Source organism: Eutrema salsugineum, unplaced genomic scaffold, assembly GCF_000478725.1.
Source record: "Eutrema salsugineum unplaced genomic scaffold, Eutsalg1_0 scaffold_12, whole genome shotgun sequence".
Lineage (NCBI taxonomy): Eukaryota > Viridiplantae > Streptophyta > Magnoliopsida > Brassicales > Brassicaceae > Eutrema > Eutrema salsugineum.
This window is the reverse complement of record NW_006256895.1, coordinates 10,257,068-10,276,220: the sequence shown is the minus strand read 5'-3', so window position 1 is coordinate 10,276,220 and position 19,153 is coordinate 10,257,068. Positions and strand designations below refer to the sequence as shown.

Genomic DNA, 19,153 nt, shown 5'->3' with positions numbered 1-19,153 from the left:
CACACAATCTTTTCATCAGAGAGGTTGTGCACATACTTAAATGCTTCTTAAAAAAACCATGTTCCTAATCATTTCCATATTGGCCCTCTTCGAATAACACGGGAAAAAACACCCAAGTAATAAACCGAATATAATATTCTTGTTATTTCCTTAAATATTTCTTGCTCGTTAGAAATAGCAGGAAATTAGCAAGGACACGTGGCGTGCATGGAGTTAATGATAAAGCTAGAACAAAGGCGAGACGTGAGTAGAAGAACTGGCTAATTGAAAAACAAATGAGCGGCTGACAATCGGTCTTTCAATCCAACGGTCCAGATTCTCTCTAACGACATTCTTGTTCGTTCCCTATTTATCGAGAGACGACGAAGTCCCCACAGAGTTGCATTGCAAATACATACGTAGAGAGATTAAAAAAGATTTAAAAAAAACGAAACGCGACGAGTAAAAAGGAAAGAAGAAGAAGAAAAAAGAGATCGAGACAATGTCGTGGCAAACTTACGTTGATGAACATTTGATGTGCGATGTCGGCGATGGCCAAGGCCACCATCTCACCGCCGCCGCAATCATCGGCCATGACGGTAGCGTTTGGGCTCAGAGCGCTAACTTTCCTCAGGTTGTCTCCCACTCCTCCTCCAAATCGTTTATCTTCGCGTTTTCATGTATTATTTGCGTCGCGTTTTGGGGCCATGCATGCATGACACGATCGTTTCGTATGTGTTTCCCGTTCTTAGATTCCGATTTGCTTTCGTTAATCATGTTTTGGTTTGGATTGGTTCAAATTTTTTCGCACAATCAGAACATTTACTGATTCATATCGGTGAACTGAAATTTCTTCTAGAACGAACATGTTTTATTGGAGATAGATAACTTGGAGAGCAAGATGTGTTGTACCATTGTACCCTAGCTAGGTATCTCCATCATAAATTGCATCAAATTCATGATTTGGTTCCACTTTTAGTTTGATTGGAGATATTAACATAAATAAAAAAACTGATCATGATTCATCCTCTTCAAACAGTTAAAGCCTCAAGAGATCACGGACATCATGAAAGATTTCGATGAGCCAGGTCACCTCGCTCCCACAGGCTTGTTCCTTGCAGGGCTTAAGTATATGGTCATCCAAGGCGAGCCTGGTGCAGTCATTCGTGGCAAGAAGGTAATTAATCACAAACACTTTCTCTCATTGCACTCCATTTTAAAAATAAGGCCTCAAATGTTTGTTTTCATTGCATTTATATATATATTTTTTGAAGTACATTTAGTGTATATATATGTATACATTTAAATTAATCCACATTTAGCAAAATCACATGGTTAATTGTAAACGTAAAAGCTAAAGGAAAAATCACGTGTAATTAGTAGAATCAACTCTTGCAAAACTTGTTAAAGATCAGATAATTTGCATTTGGTTTTCAAACTATAGAGAGACGTATATGTGAAACTAAAACCCGAAAGCAAATTTTCTAAATTTAAAACCGTCGACATTAGCTAGCGTTGGGATTTTGTGGGATTAATTCTTACTAAAACGTGTGCAGGGAGCTGGAGGAATCACGATCAAGAAAACAGGACAATCAATGGTGTTTGGTCTGTACGAAGAACCAGTGACTCCAGGACAATGTAACATGGTCGTCGAGAGGTTGGGTGATTACCTGGTTGAACAGGGTCTTTGAACCCTCTAGAATGCTCCATTGCTCCTGTTCTAATCCTTTAAATCGTTTCTTTCACCTTTCTTTTTCTTTCGGTTGGGTGCATGTTTTTTTTTTTGTTTTTTCTAATTTAATTTTGGGTCTTTCTGGTTAATTTCTACTTTAGCAAAGTTTAAAAGAAAGCTTAAACTAAGGTTGCAGAGAACAATAACGCAAGAGAAGAAGCCGAACGTTGAGACTATTTTTTTCTTCTCTTGATTTCGAGATTTATTTGTTTCTTTTGACTCAGTTTTTATCTCAACATTTTATTTCTTGCGTATATATATACACTCATGTGTTTCTGAGTAATCTGTAACCCTTTACCCTTTTACTCAACTTAACAAAATGATCATAGACACTCCCTAATTAGAGAGATTGATTTTTTTTTTTTCGCAAATTGAAGAAAATATATATATTACTGCATGCATGTTGTTAATCGGATCTAAGTTTATGTAGAAAAAAGGTAACATTACTCTATTTGCCTCCTGTAAACTCAAGTTTGGATAATACCACCGCATAGGTCGATTTTGATTAACTTTGTCAGAACAAATCTATCTAAATAATGGTGGTAAAATTATACTTATTTAGTATATTTTCTTTCGCGTGAAAGGCTTGATTGGAAATAACAGACTTAAATATATAAGTTTATATTATAACATAACAGACTTACTCAAATGTCAAACTTAGTGACACCAGATAATTTATATACACAAATCTGTCTTATTGTCTTATGACCTAAGACCATCTCCAATGGTGAAGCCTTTTAAGAGGCTCCAATCATTATTTTTAATAGTTTTATTCTTATTTTTTGTTTTACAACCTTTATTAGATCCTTTCAAAATTTTAGGGTCCAATGGTAGGATGAAGTGAGGTTCTAAATTTTTTTTTTTTTTTGATGTATTACTACTTACATTAGCCACTAATCATTGTCTGTTATTTGAGAGAGACGTGTTTTTATAATCAACTGAGTCTTATAAACGCATGCAATGAATGTATTTTCAAGGTGAATCAGAGCCTAACCATAGTCTTGTTGTTGTTCTCAGCCGTTGTGTCATTGCTTGCTTTTGCTTCTTTCTTTGGTTTTGGAGATAACAACTCAATCTTCTTCATGCTCTTCTTCTTCTGCAATTGCTCTGTAACCTTCACTGGATCCATAAATCCAATCAGAGTAGGTTTGTTCGCAACAGGATCTGCTCTTACTGTTTCAACACCTGAAACAATTACAAAAGAGAGAGTGTTGAAGCAAAGACGCACAAATCCAAAAAAACACTAGAAATCAACTTCCTCACAATTGCTGCGTTTAACTGACGGAATCAGAGTTCCGATTCTGTAGTTAGATCCAGGAAAAAAAGGAAATCAGAAACTCATAAACCATTGAAGGTTTTGGAATGCTCGATCGTGATGGGAAAAATCAAGCGCAGAGGAAAACGACGGTGACCGGCGACGTATCCTGTCCCTTCTTCTTCTCCGCATGTCCTTGCTCATAGTCACGCACCATTTCCGTCTCCGTCTTCTTCTGCGAACATCAAAAACCGGAAAACAAATTCTCAATAAAAAATTTCATGAACCAGAAGGAAAAAAATAAAAAATCCGAGACGCATTTGATGAATCGCTGGAGGGAGAGAGAACGAGTTTGGGAGTGGCTGAAAGATAGAATCCACAAAACATTTCTCAAAGCCTCTGGTTTACCTAGAGTGTCTTATTAAAAAAACAAAAAAAAAAATTAAAAACATACAACCAATCAATGAACACCACGTATGAGGCTCAAGAGAGGTTCTACAAACTCTAAAATAAGGAACGTTTCTGCTTAATAATGCCATTAAATCTTTTCTTTTTAATTATAATTAATTTAAGAACCTCTAATGATATTATGGTTTTGGAGCTGCTCTAAGAGATCTAGTGTGTTCGCTAAACTTCATTTTAATTGACTTACTTAATTTTGGTCATCGATTAATTACATAAGTTTGCTATATGTGATGCAGATAAATATTTGGAAATATTTCAAATATTTTAATTATTTATTTTATTATTAAGATAATTTTCTTTTATTATTTTAGAGTTTTATAGTATTTTGGATTTATTATAAATAAGCAGTTTAAGCTTAAGTTGTATTCAGTTTTTGATGAATTAATGAAATTGAACTTTTGTCTCTTTGTTCCTTGTTTTCGGTAGATATAAAGAGATCTCAACAAATCTAAGAAGACTTGATTTATTCGGGTATTCTTAGACTAAATGAATAATCTTGCGATTATCATAGTTTTCCGGGTATTCTCAGAATCAACGGATCACTATTCTATTTTTCAAAGCTTTCGCTACATCAATATGACACCATAATTATTGAAAATGTGTTAGATCTTTCATAGTGGTAGACTTTTTGTAATGGTGTTCATAGATTTTAGTAAATTTAATACATAAGTCCATTTTAAAACAGATTTATTTTGGCTATTTCCCGCTTTAAATTAATAATTTTCTCAATTTTGTCTGCGATCTAAAAGAAGACTTACAAATGTAAGATCAAGGATTGGAGCATGATTTTACAACAAAGAGATTAATTGATAGAGAAGAAGTAGATCGAGAAAACCTGCTCTCAGATTTCACAGAAGAAACAAACTCGTCGGAGAAGTCAATACCCGCCGGAGAAGAATAAGAAGATGTCGTGTCAATCGTCACAGAGCGCCAAATTTCCTCAGGTTTTTTTATTTATTTCTTTGTTCTCAATCTTCTGTTTTCTTCGTTTCTCTGATCAATACTTCTTTGAAGTCTCGGAACAAAAAGTATATATATATATAATGAAAAGACACAATATTAATAGATATGTTTTTGGATTTTTTGATGTGTAATAAACACCGAAGGTTAAAGATCATACTAGTGGAGAGAAGCAGCTAGTGTTGAAGCAACTGGAGCCATGGCGTGAACTAAAAGACAAAGTGGTTCTTGTGACAGGAGCTTCCTCTGGTATAGGAAGAGAGATCTGTCTTGATTTAGGCAAAGCTGGCTGCAAGATTATCGCAGCTGCTCGCCGTGTCGATCTCCTCAACTCTCTCTGCTCTGAAATCAACAGCTTCGGTTCAACCGGAACCAACAACCAACCCGCAGCTCTCGAGCCAGACGTTTCATCGGACGCAGCCACAATTCAAAAAGCGGTTAAGGAAGCTTGGCAAGTCTTTGGAAAGATCGATGCGTTGATCAACAACGCCGGAATCACAGGCAGTGTCAAGTCGAGTTTGGATTTGTGTGAGGACGAGTGGGACAATGTGTTCAGGACCAACTTAACCGGACCTTGGTTAATCTCAAAATACGTCTGCGTTCTAATGCGAGACTGTAAACTTAGTGGCTCGGTGATTAACATCTCATCAATCTCAGGGCTCAACAGAACTATAGTGCCTTGTGCACTCGCTTACAATTGTTCTAAAGCCAGTGTTCACACCATGACGAGGATGATGGCTATTGAGTTAGGTGTTTACAATATCAGAGTGAACTCGATCGCACCGGGGCTTTTCAAGTCAGAGATTACTCAAAGTCTTTTGCAGAAAGTGTGGTTCAAGAACGTTGTTGAGCGTATTATCCCTTTAAAGAAGCCACAGGCCGTGGATCCGGGGCTTACCTCTCTCGTTCGCTATCTTATTCATGACTCTTCTCAATATGTCTCTGCCTATTTTCTCTTCTCTATGAGCCCAAAATCTTGTGTGTTTTGTAATAAGTGAATTCATTTACACATTCTCCACCTAACATTTTAAAAACTAATTGAAATGTGGTTGCATCAAACGGACACACATATGTTATTATCAGTTTGTTTTCTCCATCAAAACTTGTAAAAATCTATAAAAGAAAACATAGAAATTCGAATGTTGTTATGATTATAAGTCTTATATTAAAAGATATACAAAACTCAGGTAGTGTAAATTTAGGAAACCTAAAAGAAAACGATTGAGAGACAAGTCTTCCACTGCCACGACGGCTTGCTCTCCAAGTGATTTGGCACAAGAACTTAAGGGATCTTTTCCTCATTCTTTAGCGAATTTACTATATGTTTTCGTTATATCTTCTTCAAAAACTTTTCAAAAATTAGCATTCATTGTGAAGAAGGTTTCTTTTTGGTTGAAATATAGTGTTACATTAGACCAAAAAAAAGGAAAAGAATGAGTAACATACATAAGAGAAAAAAAACAGAGCACTCTGTTTGGCCACCGTGGTATATGCCTTGTCTTGGTCGTCTTATTCCCAACCACAAGTTGCGAGTTTACTCTGTTTTGGTGTGAGCCTTGTAGGTCCTTATATATTTACCAGAGTTATACACATCCCAAATGTTAACCTTAATATCCATACCTGCAGAGAGAAGCAAATGTTCATGCTTGGGGAAGAACCAAAATTGCGGAAATCCCTTTAAGGAGGCCACTCCACGTATGAACCAAACATTTTTTAATGTAACAATGATCGTTGTTTGTAATCTTTCACTTCATTTCCATGAAATCTGCTCTTGTTCCCTTTGACTTTGCCTTCTTGTCCCTTCTCAATCTTTTTGTTAGCATAGCATGGTCCTCCGCATACTTCTTCACTTTAAAAACACTATCTCCACTTTCTCATTCCCTCTTGTTTGAATCAAAGATTATAACTATTCATTGTATTGCTCCTTTTTTTTTAAAAAAAAAAAGAACAAAGAATAAGGCAGACTTTAATCTGCTATTGACACCTTGTATTCAAATTTATATTGCTTTGATTGGGACCCCTATCACAATATCATAGTATAATACACAGAACAAATTTTAAATAATACCCAATCAAGAAACTGATCAATCAAAACCACAAAATCCAGAATCCTAGATTAATCTCTAAATGAGAACTGAAGGGATTCTAAACCAGAATCCTAGATTAAAATTTGTGAAAAGCAGGGTACTATTCTAATGTCCAAGGCCACCTTAATTAATAATCTTGCCAATTTTGAGTAAAAACAATATGATTATGGAAGGTGATATAATAGAAGACCGTCCTAGAATTGTCATACACTTGGCTCGGTGGAGGTTGATAAATCCTTGGATCCAGACCGGTTCGGTGAAAGAGATGCTAAGGCGTGAGCGAGAGCTCGAAAATCCTTAGGCCCAAATCCAAAGAAGAGGTTGGAAATGAGGGGATGGACAAAGTTGATTAAGGATTGCGATACCGGATGTTAGGGTGTGAGACAAGTCCCGAAGTTCCCTAAACCCCAAGTACGACTACAACTCTCTCTCTCACTTTGGAATCGAAGGCTGCGTCAAACAGGATGAAACTACTTGATAAACCGAGAATCGATCAATGGCTAACCACCAAAATATCGATAAGTTCTTAAAAAACAAAAGAGAAAACTCAAAAGAGAAATTTTATAAAAGATCAGTGATGATGGTTCTGAGTACATTGGTGCCTTTATATAGAGGCGAAAGGAGACCATCGGTCATTCACAGAGAATTAAAAGACATTAAATGAAACTAAATGAATCTAAAAATACGTTTAATAACGATCGGACTTCCAGCTGACCCTTCGCATCCTCTCGCTAGACTCTTGAACTCCTTGACCGTTATACTTAGCCGCGAATCGAACCGTGGTCGTGAGATGGGTGTGCATTAACCTCGTTAAAACCTCATTCGGAAAACCCAGTGGGACAAAACCGAATGTAAGGAAAAAGAGTATTAATACAACACCCCAACCAGGTCAGTTCAGACCAGAGTACATGATGACGGTCATGACTTTATGAACGGGTGTTAGGTCGTCAGCTCGGCCTTGGTTCCTTAGCTCGGCGAGAACTCGTTGGATTGCTCCCATAAGCTTCTTGGTACGCGACTTGGTCATTGGTCCGGTTGGCATGGCCAGGACGTCGTTCAGGTCGGATCCTTGGTCTTGTGCCCCGTCCTGAGCCTCGACTTCGTTTAGGTCGGCCATTTGGTCTTGTGTTCCGGCCTGAACCTCGATTTGTACCTCGTCCCTTGTTCCCTCCGGTTCCATGATTCTTCATCCCCCCCTCTTGAAAAGGACTTGTCCTCAAGTCGGCTTCATCTGCGTAAAAAGGGATAATATCAGCGATATTGAAACTTGAACTGACGGAGTACTTACCTTGGAGGTCGATCTTGTAAGAATTATCGTTGATCCGCTCTAGGATAGTGAATGGTCCGTCTACTCTCGGCATCAATTTAGACTTCCTTTCTTTCAGAAACCTTTTTTTTCTTAGGTAGATCCACACTTGGTCTCCGGGCTCGAACATCTTTTTCGATGTTCCGTCTTTCTTTCGATGTTCCGTACTTCTGGAATTGTTCCGTCTTTCTTTCGATGTTCTGCCTTGCTTTTTCGTGCATTTTCTTCACCAGATCGGCTTTCTTCTTCCCGTCCATGTTTTCACGCTCAGTCATTGGTAAAAGGGTTATATCCAAAGGGGTAAAAGGATTAAAACCATAAACTAACTGAAATGGTGAAAACAGAGTGGTTGAATGAACAGCTCGGTTATAAGCGAACTCAACGTGAGGTAAACATTCCTCCCAAGTCCTAAGGTTCTTTTTAATGACCGATCTCAAGAGGGCTGACAAGGTCCTATTGACCACTTCGGTTTGACCATCGGTCTGGGGATGACAAGCGGTGGAAAAGCACAATTTAGTCCCTAGCTTAGCCCACAACGTTTTCCAAAAGTAACTAAGGAACTTAGTATCCCGATCTGACACTATGGTTCTAGGAACTCCATGTAATCGAACAACTTCCCTAAAGAACAGGTCGGCTATGTTGGAAGCATCATCAGTTTTGTGGCAAGAAACAAAGTGTGCCATCTTAGAGAACCTATCTACTATGACGAAGATAGAGTCCTTACCTCGGCGGGTCCTAGGTAACCCGAGGACGAAGTCCATGGAGATGTCTGTCCACGGCTCGGTAGGGATGGGTAATGGAGTGTACATTCCTGCGCCTTGGCTGCGTCCTTTGGCGAGTTTGCAAACCGTACACCTTTGGCAAATTCTCTCCACGTCCTTCCTGAGGTGTGGCCAGTAAAAATGGTCTTGGACCACACTTAGCGTCTTAAGAACTCCGAAATGTCCCATCAAGCCTCCTCCGTGTGCTTCCCTGACAATCAAGTCACGCATAGAAGTGTTAGGTTTGTACAGTTTATGCTCATAAAACAAGTACCCATCACTTTGATAATATTTTCCATAGGCAAACTTAGAACTGGCGCGATAAGCTTCTTGGAAATCCAGGTCGGTTGCGTAGGCTTCTTTGATCATCTCAAATCCAAGTATCTTGGCATCCAGCGTCGAGATCAGGGTATATCGTCGGGATAGTGCGTCTGCCACAACATTCTCTTTTCCTTGCTTGTACTGAATCACATAAGGGAAGGTCTCGATGAACTCGACCCATCTCGCATGTCGCTTGTTCAACTTCTGTTGTCCTTTGAGATGCTTCAAGGACTGGTGATCGGTATGGATAACGAACTCCTTTGGCCACAAGTAGTGTTGCCACATTTGTAGAGCTCGGACCAATGCATAGAGCTCCTTGTCGTAGGTCGGGTAGTTAAGCGTTGCTCCTGCAAGTTCTTCGCTAAAGTAAGCGATCAGTCGCTTCTCCTGCATAAGCACGGCTCCAATTCCCACTCCGGATGCATCACACTCGATCTCAAAGGTCTTGAGAAAATCGGGCAGGAAAAGTAAGGGTGCGTGTGTAAGCCGGTGCTTGAGGGTCTTGAACGCTTCCTGCTGAGCTCGTTTCCATTTGAATCCAACGTCCTTCTTGATGACTTCAGTGAGAGGGGCTGCGATCGTCCTGAAGTCTCGGACGAACCGGCGATAGAACCCGGCCAGACCGTGGAAGCTGCGAACTTCTCCAATCGTCTTGGGACTTGGCCAGTCTCGGATAGCCTTGATCTTCTCCTCGTCCACCTATATACCCTGTGAACTGACAACAAAGCCTAGAAACACCACGTTATCCGTACAAAAAGAACACTTCTTAAAGTTTCCAAATAAGCGTTCCTTCCTAAGAACTTCTAGCACTTGTTTCAGGTGGCTCACATGTTCCTCTAGACTCTTACTGTAGATCATGATGTCATCAAAATAGACTACTACAAAGACGCCTATAAACAACCTAAGCACATGGTTCATTAACCGCATAAAGGTACTAGGTGCATTTATCAGTTCGAACGGCATGACCAGCCATTCATACAAACCATGTTTGGTTTTGAATGCGGTCTTCCATTCATATCCTTCCTTCATTCGGATCTGATAGTAACCACTTTTTAAATCTATCTTTGTGAACACATTAGACCCATAATGTTCATCTAGCATGTCATCAAGACGAGGGATAAGGTGGCGATACTTTTCCGTGATGTTTTTGATAGCTCGACAATCAACACACATTCGCCAGGTTCCATCCTTCTTTGGCACCAGGAGCACAGGCACGACACAAGGACTTAGACTTTCGCGGATGTAGCCCTTGGCCATCAACTCGTCGACCTGGCGTTGGAGCTCCTTGGTTTCAGTCGGGTTGGTGCTGTACGCAGGTCGGTTGGGTAAGGACGCTCCAAGAACGAGGTCGATCTGGTGCTCAATACCTCGGATCGGTGGTAGTCCGCCTGGATTGTCTTCGGGAAAGACGTCCGCGTATTCCTGCAAAACCCAAGAAATCCTGCTCGGAAGTTCCGGCTCAGAGTTAGACATGCTAGCCAAAGCGGATTTAAACATGAGCAAAATAAAAGGCTGCTTCTCAAGCAAGGCCTGTTTTATCTCTCTTGGCCTCACAAAAAGAGTCTCTCTTCTCACGGGTTGAGTGTTTAAGGCTTTTTGTGGTGGCTCACTCAGTGTATCACTCTCATTTTTAGTGGTGGATGTGTTTAAGGGATCACTCACGGTAGTTTTGCCTTTGCTACTCCTTTCTAGTTGGATTTGATCCAGGTAAACCTTGCGGGGTGATAGAGGCGCCAGTACGACCTTCCGTCCTTGGTGTTGAAACGAGTGTTTGTTGGTGAATCCTTCGTGGACTGCTTTCCGGTCGAACTGCCACGGCCGTCCCAACAAAATGTGTCCAGCTTCCATGGGTAGAACGTCACATAACACTTCATCTTCATACCGTCCAATTTTGAAGGGTACGGTAACCTGCTTGGTGACTTTGAGCTGCCTTTGGTTGTTAAGCCATCGGAGGTTGTACGGATGCGGATGCTTTATGGTTTGCAATCCGAGCTTCTCCACCATACTCTGGCTTGCTACATTCGTGCAACTTCCTCCATCTATGACCATGCTGCAGGTTTTCCCCATGACTATACACCTTGTGTAAAAGAGGTTTTCTCTTTGATCCTCTTCTCGGACCGATTCTTGGGACACCAGTACTCGCCGTGCTACCAGTAGCTTTCCTCCAACCGCATACTCCTCCTCTGGCTCTTCATCATATTTTGGCTCGGCTTCACTTTCTGCCTCGGAGACGACCTCACCGGTGTCCAGCAGAATCATAGCTCTCTGATTTGGACATTTGTTCGCATAGTGACCCTTGCCTCGGCACTTAAAACATTCGATATCCCGAGTCCGGGCTGAGGTGACCTCGGCTTTGCCTTTGAGGTCGGTGCTTTGACCGGGCTTGACTTCGGACTTCGGCCGCGTAGGATAGACAGCTTTGTCTTCTCGGTAGGTCGGTCGCGAACTAGATCCGGCAGTGAACCGATTTGTCCCCTTGCGCCTGAGTTGTTGTTCCAAGAGGATTGCTTTGCGTAACATCTCGTACATGTCTTGGTACTCCTGAAGTTCCATTCGGTCTTGAAGGTCTCGGTTTAACCCACTCAAGAATCTCGCCATCGTCGCGTCCTCAGGTTCAAAGACATCAGCTTTAATCATGAGTCTCTCCACTTCCTGGTGATAGTCTTCTACAGACTTGGTTCCTTGAGTAAGACGTCTGAGCTTGGTGTGCAGCTCGCGTTGATAATGCGCGGGCACGAACCATTGCCTCATTAAAGTAGCCATCTCTTCCCAGGTTTCAACAGACCGTTCTCCGTTTCTTCTTCTACTGATCACAATCTGATCCCACCAATCGATCGCGTAGCCGTTGAATTCTGAAGCGGCTAGATTTATCTTCTTCCTCTCCGGAAGATCTTGACATCCAAAGATGATGTCTACTTTCTTTTCCCATTCCAGGAAGGCGTCCGGGTCGCTCTTGCCGTACAACGCTGGGATCCGGAGCTTCATTCCTCCGAGGTCGTTGTCGTTTCAACCTCTAACCGGTTCGGCTTTGTAACGCTGCTGTGGCCGTCCACCTTCATAACGGTCATTTGGGTTTCTCGCGGGCATGGTGTGTCCTCGGTCACGGATTCCTCCAGCTCGGCCACGAAACATTCGGTTGCCTCGCGGTCTCACTCGGCTACTACCCGATGAATGGTTGTCATCGTAGAAAGGATTGTCGATCTCAGGTTCCTGGTTCCGATCTCGGCTGGCCTCGGCTGATGTGCACAGGTTCCTCACGGTTCTGATCGTTTACTTCCGCTGGCCTCGGCTGACTTTCAAGTCGCTCCATTCGTTGGCTCATGCGCTCCATCATCTCGGTGATTTGATTAAGTTTAGCCTCCATCTCGTTAGGGGTGTACCAGCGAACGTGATTACCGTCTCGGAACGTGTAGAATTCACAGTCGTCCAAAGAGAAATCGGATGACATACAAGTACCTCGCAAAATTGAAAAAACACGTTAGTAATCAAATTTCTCACAAGTGTTTCTCTCTTTGTTCACTCACTCTATTAATGACCTCACAACACACTAGAGTTTTCTCCGGTTCTAAGCAAACTAAATCGACAAATCGACTTAAGCCTTGATAAAAACGTGAATTAAGCAAGTTGGGAGTTTAAGAGACAAGAAGAATAGATAGAAAGAGAAGAATTTAGATCGTTTTTTTTTTTATAACTTTTGGACTTTTTTTTTTGACTTTTGACTTTCCTCTTTTTTTTTTTTTTTTTTTTTTTTTGTTTTAAACGATTTCAAAAGAAGGATGAGAAAAGATTGGATTCTAAAAGCAAAGAAAGATAATACCGAATTCGCAAGTGCGTGGCTCTGATACCACTTGATAGAAGACCGTCCTAGAATTGTCACACACTTGGCTCGGTGGAGGTTGATAGATTCTTGGATCCAGACCGGTTAGGTGAAAGAGATGCTAAGGCGTAAGTGAGAGTTTGAAAATCCTTAGGCCCAAATCCAAAGAAGAGGTTGGAAACGAGGGGATGGACAAAGTTGATTAAGGATTGCGATACCGGATGTTAGGGTGTGAGACAAGTCCCGAAGTTCCCTAAACCCCAAGTACGACTACAACTCTCTCTCTCACTTTGGAATCGAAGGCTGTGTCAAGCAGGATGAAACTACTTGATAAACCGAGAATCGATCAATGGCTAACCACCAAAATATCGATAAGTTCTTAAAGAACAAAAGAGAAAACTCAAAAGAGAAATTTTATAAAAGATCAGTGATGATGGTTCTGAGTACATTGGTGCCTTTATATAGAGGCGAAAGGAGACCATCGGTCATTCACAGAGAATTAAAAGACATTAAATGAAACTAAATGAATCTAAAAATACGTTGAATAACGATCGGACTTCCAGCTGACCCTTCGTATCCTCTCGCTAGACTATTGAACTCCTTGACCGTTATACTTGGCCGCAAATCGAACCGTGGTCGTGAGATGAGTGTGCATTAACCTCGTTAAAACCCCATTCGGAAAACTCAGTGGGACAAAACCGAATGTAAGGAAAAAGAGTATTAATACAACACCCCAACCAGGTCAGTTCGGACCAGAGTACATGATGACGGTCATGACTTTATGAATGGGTGTTAGGTCGTCAGCTCGGCCTTGGTTCCTTAGCTTGGCGAGAACTCGTTGGATTGCTCCCATAAGCTTCTTGGTACGCGACCTGGTCATCGGTCCGGTTGGCATGGCCAGAACGTCATTCAGGTCGGCTCCTTGGTCTTGGCCCCGTTCTGAGCCTCGACTTCGTTTAGGTCGGCCATTTGGTCTTGTGTTCCGGCGTGAACCTCAATTTGTACGTCGTCCCTTATTCCCTCCGGTTCAATAATTCTATCATGATGGGCCAGAAGTAAATGCAATATTGGGTGTAACGGAATAGTATATAGATGATTGAGATCTGCAAAGAGGAATATCCACTCTGTATTCGGAGAGAAGTAGTACTAGAGAACGAATGATGGGCACATTCTGGCATCCCTCAACTTCTCTTTTCCTCTGGATAAATAATTATATACATTTTTAAACTTTCTTTCTATAGAATTATTAATTCAGTCCTCTTTCCAACTCATGATTCCAAACATAACAAGATTCTAGACTTGTAAATTTTAAATCATAAACATAAAGTTTTTACATATAATAGCAAACTGTTAATTTTTTATATATAATTATATACAATATATGTTTTATGGTTTACATTTTTTTGATTTTATAAAGGATTTTAAAGGTTAGAAAGTATATGGTAAGAAAAGATTTTAAAAGCTAATTTTTAGTAATTTTTTTCTTAGTATAGCTTACTATGTAAATGATTGTTCTCCTTCTCCGTCTATTTTACATTCACATTGTATGGTTTTAGTTTTCTTTTATTTCTCTATATATATTTTTTTTCCTGTTGATAAAATTACAGAGATCCTCAACTTATTGTATACAAAAACCATTTTGTGACTAAATTTTTTGTTTTTTATCTTTATGCGTATCTTATTATTTTAATTTTCTTTCCTATTTCCCATTCAAATTTTCTGTATTTCCTACAAATTTTTATATTGTAAGTATACATAAAATATTATATATATAAGATTTATTATTGTATATGATACATAACCATAGCCATTTGTTGCAATTATTTATTTTCAAACAATCATATGTATACTTTACCATAAATTATGAAAGAACCCAATATTTTAAAATATAATAATTAATTTGCTTCGACAGCCCAAAAACTATAATTAATTAAATTAAGCAGTTGACGGGAAAATGATTAAATTTAAAGCACAACATTTCCTTGTCTACGATCAAAAAGAAGCTCACAAAGATAATTGAGAGAAAATAAGTAGAGAAACCTTCTCTGAGATTTCACAGAAGAAACAAACTCGTCGAGGAAGTCAATATCCGCCGGAGAAGAAGAGAAGATGTCGTGGCAATCTTACGTTGATGACCACCTTATGTGCGACGTCGAAGGCAACCACCTCACAGCCGCCGCAATCCTCGGTCAAGACGGCAGTGTCTGGGCACAGAGCGCCAGTTTTCCTCAGGTTTTGTTTTTTTTTGTTTTTGTTCTCAATCTTCTCTTTTCTTCGATTTTCTGATCAATCGTTTGAATTCTCGGAATCGACCGGATTTGGCCGTCTGTTTTTGTGATTTTCCGTCATCGGATCTGAGGAATCTCGGATCTGATTTTGACTTTGCGATCTCCGGTCTTCTTCTCCGGAATCTGATTTTCGCAGTGGTTGAATCTGGGGAATATCCGATCTGCTTCTCTGATACAATCGATCCGTCTGCGAAATCGGATTCAATTAGGTCTTTCGTGTGATTCTGAGATTTCATCGGTATCAGTAGTTAATCGTATGCTCCATAGAAGATCCATGTATCTATTCGTGAACTCATATGCATGCGTTAGCGATACAAATGTTAATGAAAAATTTCACCAAATCCATAGATGCGAGATCTTCTTCTAGGCATATGTATGTAGATTCACTGCTTAACAATTGTTTGTCTGATAACCTCTGTTTCTGATTTTGCCAGTAAGTGAGGAATTTGTTCCATTAAAGATGTGCATCAATAAATCCAAAGTGTTGACTTGTTCGATCTAATGCTTATCGTCGTGTGTTCTTGATATGTTTTCTAGTTGAAAGCTGAAGAAATCGCTGGAATCAAGAAGGATTTCGACGAGCCAGGGACTCTTGCCCCAACGGGACTATTTCTTGGCGGTGCCAAGTACATGGTTGTTCAAGGTGAACCAGGAGCTGTGATCCGAGGGAAGAAGGTAACTTGTTTAGATCAAACATTCAGAAAATTGCTTCTATCGATGAACACTCTTACGAAAAGATAGAATCAGAATTCAATTTTTTACAATCTGTGAATCTGCAGGGACCTGGAGGAGTCACTATCAAGAAGACGACTCAAGCCTTGGTCATTGGTATCTACGAGGAACCGATGACCGGAGGTCAATGCAATTTGGTTGTGGAAAGGCTCGGGGATTACCTCATCGAGTCTGATCTCTAAACCAAGCAAGATTTTCTTCTTTTTTAAACTAAAAGAAAAGAGTGTCATTTTGCCCTTTTGTTTGTGATTGATTGTAATGCTTTCAAACGCAATCAATTGATGATACTTTTAGAACCAATCTTGTTGTTGGTCTTTGTTTACCTTGGTTTGGGGTTTGTGTGTCTTGTAATGGCATTTGATAATCTTTTTTCCCTTCATATGTATTGAGAGTTTTTGGAATTTTTTTTCTTCATGATTTTCTTTTTCTTGGATGGATCTGAGGTTTACGATCTGTGAATCTCTGTTATGGTAAACCGAGATTTTAAATATTAATCTACAATCTTTTAATCAACAAGTTTTCTCCCTGTTGAAATCCACAATCTGTTATGGTATAATAAGCCAAATAGAAAAAGATGTTTGACAAGGAAATATTGGCTCAACACCATCGACATAAATATAAAGGTAATCAGGAATATCTATCTATAAACCGAGGCTAGACTAAATTTCAGATTCATAATCTTTTACTAACAAATAACGCATCATCAAATTAGTTGTTCCGCAAAGTAGATTAAAATCAGAGTTTTGCTGATTAAATTACTAAAATTTGTATCATATGAATTAAGTCAAATAACATTTTTTTCACAAAATTTTGAAAGAATCAAGTTTAAAGTTTGAATTTGGAAATGTAACAATAAGATAATTTAATTATTGGAAAAACGTAATTGATGTGTAAGGATTAAAGGAAAATATATGTTTATTAGATCAATCATATCTCTATTTTCCAATTTTAATCAATATGCTGGTACTTATGCTTACACATCAATAAAGGAAAGAGCTAAATTTGAAGAAGTGAAATTTCCATGGGTTATAAAGATTAAGAACAAAGCGTATAGTATTTGGCCAAAGGGAGTAAATCGTGCTTTTCATATTGTACTGCTTTGTTTCATATTCAATGTCACAATGATGAACATGGTATATCTATTTCAATCTCATGCAATCGAGAAGTAAACAATAATATGGTAGGCTCGTCCGAGGAAAATTAGATGTAACACAAACCAATTTGAGTCATTTGATAAGAAACACTGGTTCAACAATGCATTTATGTCTTGTAAATAAACCAACCTGGTATATTTATAAACTGAGGCTAAACCAATATTCGATATCCATAAGTTTTTTCTAACTAAGAAAACATTATCAAAAATTTTGAATAATCTGAAAACCACACCAAAGGGTAAATTTTACTCTTATATTTATTTATTTGTATGATGTTGTTTAGTATTAGTTTTGTACGAAATTAGAACGATAATGTTATTAATTTTACAATTGAATTTTTGTATTAATATTATTTATGGGTTATATATATGAATATATAGTGGTAGACACATCTCTAATTAATGCGTATTTTGCAAAATCGGTAGATGACAGATTCATCTTGAAAGAGGTTATACAGACAGAACTAGGAACCTTCAATAAGGAGTTCGGTCAGGAGTATTTCAAGACCTTCCGTTCACAAGACATCATGACTTGCCTGGCCAATATGTTCGGAATCAGGTTCAACGTTTACACTTTACACGTTGATGGAGAATGTATTTTACAAAAAAGAAATTTCATTACTTTATATTAGAAGAGATCACAAAGGTTTAGATACAATCCCGAAAGAACTAGTGTTCGACTGGACTCAAATATTATGGAGAACCCTTTGATTCTTGTTGAAAAGATGCTAAAAAGAGACTAGAAAATGCCATTTGGAATGATACAGATTTTTTGCCGGTAAGTAAAATAAACTGGTGGCTTTTAACTTTGTTTAACTTGTTGTTGTTGTTGAGACTGAGTTTAACTTTTTGTTGTTGTTGTTCACTCGCTTTCTTAATTGGTTGTTGTTGGCTTAGTCGATGAAAATCATGGACTATTCGCTGCTCCTTGGAGTAGATGAGGACAAAAAAAGAAATCTTTGTTGGCATCATCGACTACCTGAGAAGGTATATTCTCTCCAAAAGGTTGGAGACTGTAATCAAAGCTTCAGGTATTGTTGGTGTTCCTACCACTATCATTGATCTTGAAGCTTACAAGAAAAGATTTAGAACATCAGTGAAGAGCTACTTTGTCACTGTATGATGTCATGTTGTTCAGAAACACCATCGTGGACCAATTATGCATATGAGGGCATGAATTTTACCTCTTCTCTCTAACTTCGTCAGAGATTTCATATAATATAGAACGTATGGTAGATTGTTCACTCTTGTTCTTTGTTTTCTCACCAGAGACTTCATCACTAGAGCTAATAAGTACAGTGTATTGATTTAACATCAACAAGGTCAGGGACTTCCAAGGTCCATTGTTATTCGATTCATTGTATCAAAGAAAGAACTTTACAATCTCCTTTGAAAATGAGTCGTGGCTATGGTGTCCTTTTGTCTATCCACGAGAAAAATGCTACACCGATTAAGAAGTACACATAGCGGATTCGAAAAACTCTCCAATGGAAAGAGAGAGAGATTTGAAGTTAAATGACATTTTTTATTGAATCTAATGTTAAATTATATTCAAAAAAAATTATATTCAAAAAAAAAAAACACGTTTGATTGAGCTTGTTTAGGAGCTAATGAGAGTAAACACACATAATTTTTGTTTATTGAGTGGAAAACCACTCCTTTAGTCCATCCTCATATCTCAGGTCTCTACTTCGCCGAATAGAGCTTAGCTGGTTCCTTATGTTTTTATCTATCATCTTTGACAACCGCTGCACCATGGTAGGAGGCTCGCCATGCCATTTCAACAGGTTTGTGTATGTTGTAATGGCATTTGATAATATTTTTTTCCTTCATATGTATTGAGTTTTCTGATTTTCATTTCTACATAATTTTTATTTTTTCTTCAATGGATGGATCTGTGATTTACGATCTATTGTTTGAACACATTTTAGCCTGGCAAACATTTTCGTGTACAATTTCACATTAAAAAAAAAAACATGTGAAGATTCAAAGATAAGTTAGATGAATTTACATAAACGATGTAGTTGGAGAAAATGTTTTTGAGCTTTGATTTGCTCGACGGGGCCGGTTAAGCTTGGTTCGGAACTCGGAAGGATAAGACGCGAGTATATTCCAGATCACTTTTATTGAAATCCACAATCTCTTTGAATCTTGAAGATTAACATTTTGTTAAGAAAAATTCTCCATATTGACAGATGTAACACAATTCATATTGATAAGAAACATTGGCTCAACATCCATCGACAGTTCGACACTAATCATATTATTAAGCACTGGAGCTTCTTCCCATACCGTCC

At 38.9% G+C, this 19,153-nt stretch overlaps 3 protein-coding genes across 3 annotated transcripts; all 3 read left to right on the top strand.

Annotated features, from left to right (window-relative positions):
* The first annotated feature begins 382 nt into the window (after positions 1–382).
* LOC112089233 (profilin-4) lies at positions 383–1,670 on the top strand. Its single transcript, XM_024160232.1, has 3 exons — positions 383–613; positions 1,019–1,156; positions 1,536–1,670. The coding sequence occupies exons 1-3, from the start codon at positions 482–484 to the stop codon at positions 1,668–1,670; spliced, it is 405 nt and encodes a 134-aa protein (XP_024016000.1). The 5' UTR covers positions 383–481.
* Positions 1,671–2,359: 689 nt separating this feature from the next.
* Positions 2,360–5,389, top strand: LOC18025773 (3-oxoacyl-[acyl-carrier-protein] reductase FabG). Its single transcript, XM_006408831.2, has 2 exons — positions 2,360–2,371; positions 4,565–5,389. The coding sequence occupies exons 1-2, from the start codon at positions 2,360–2,362 to the stop codon at positions 5,387–5,389; spliced, it is 837 nt and encodes a 278-aa protein (XP_006408894.2).
* A 9,245-nt stretch (positions 5,390–14,634) lies between these two features.
* On the top strand, positions 14,635–16,136 carry LOC112089248 (profilin-1). The gene is made up of 3 exons (XM_024160308.1): positions 14,635–14,915; positions 15,509–15,646; positions 15,751–16,136. The coding sequence occupies exons 1-3, from the start codon at positions 14,793–14,795 to the stop codon at positions 15,883–15,885; spliced, it is 396 nt and encodes a 131-aa protein (XP_024016076.1). The 5' UTR covers positions 14,635–14,792; the 3' UTR covers positions 15,886–16,136.
* The last annotated feature ends 3,017 nt before the right edge of the window (positions 16,137–19,153 follow it).

What these genes read in the sequence shown, in the direction of transcription:
- LOC112089248 (XM_024160308.1), top strand. Translation starts at nt 14,793, where the DNA reads ATGTCGTGGCAATCTTACGTTGATGACCACCTTATGTGCGACGTCGAA. An exon ending in AGAGCGCCAGTTTTCCTCAG is followed by an intron (nt 14,916 to 15,508) that starts GTTTTGTTTTTT and finishes TATGTTTTCTAG; the next exon opens with TTGAAAGCTGAAGAAATCGC. An exon ending in CTGTGATCCGAGGGAAGAAG is followed by an intron (nt 15,647 to 15,750) that starts GTAACTTGTTTA and finishes GTGAATCTGCAG; the next exon opens with GGACCTGGAGGAGTCACTAT.
- LOC112089233 (XM_024160232.1), top strand. Translation starts at nt 482, where the DNA reads ATGTCGTGGCAAACTTACGTTGATGAACATTTGATGTGCGATGTCGGC. An exon ending in AGAGCGCTAACTTTCCTCAG is followed by an intron (nt 614 to 1,018) that starts GTTGTCTCCCAC and finishes CTCTTCAAACAG; the next exon opens with TTAAAGCCTCAAGAGATCAC. An exon ending in CAGTCATTCGTGGCAAGAAG is followed by an intron (nt 1,157 to 1,535) that starts GTAATTAATCAC and finishes AAACGTGTGCAG; the next exon opens with GGAGCTGGAGGAATCACGAT.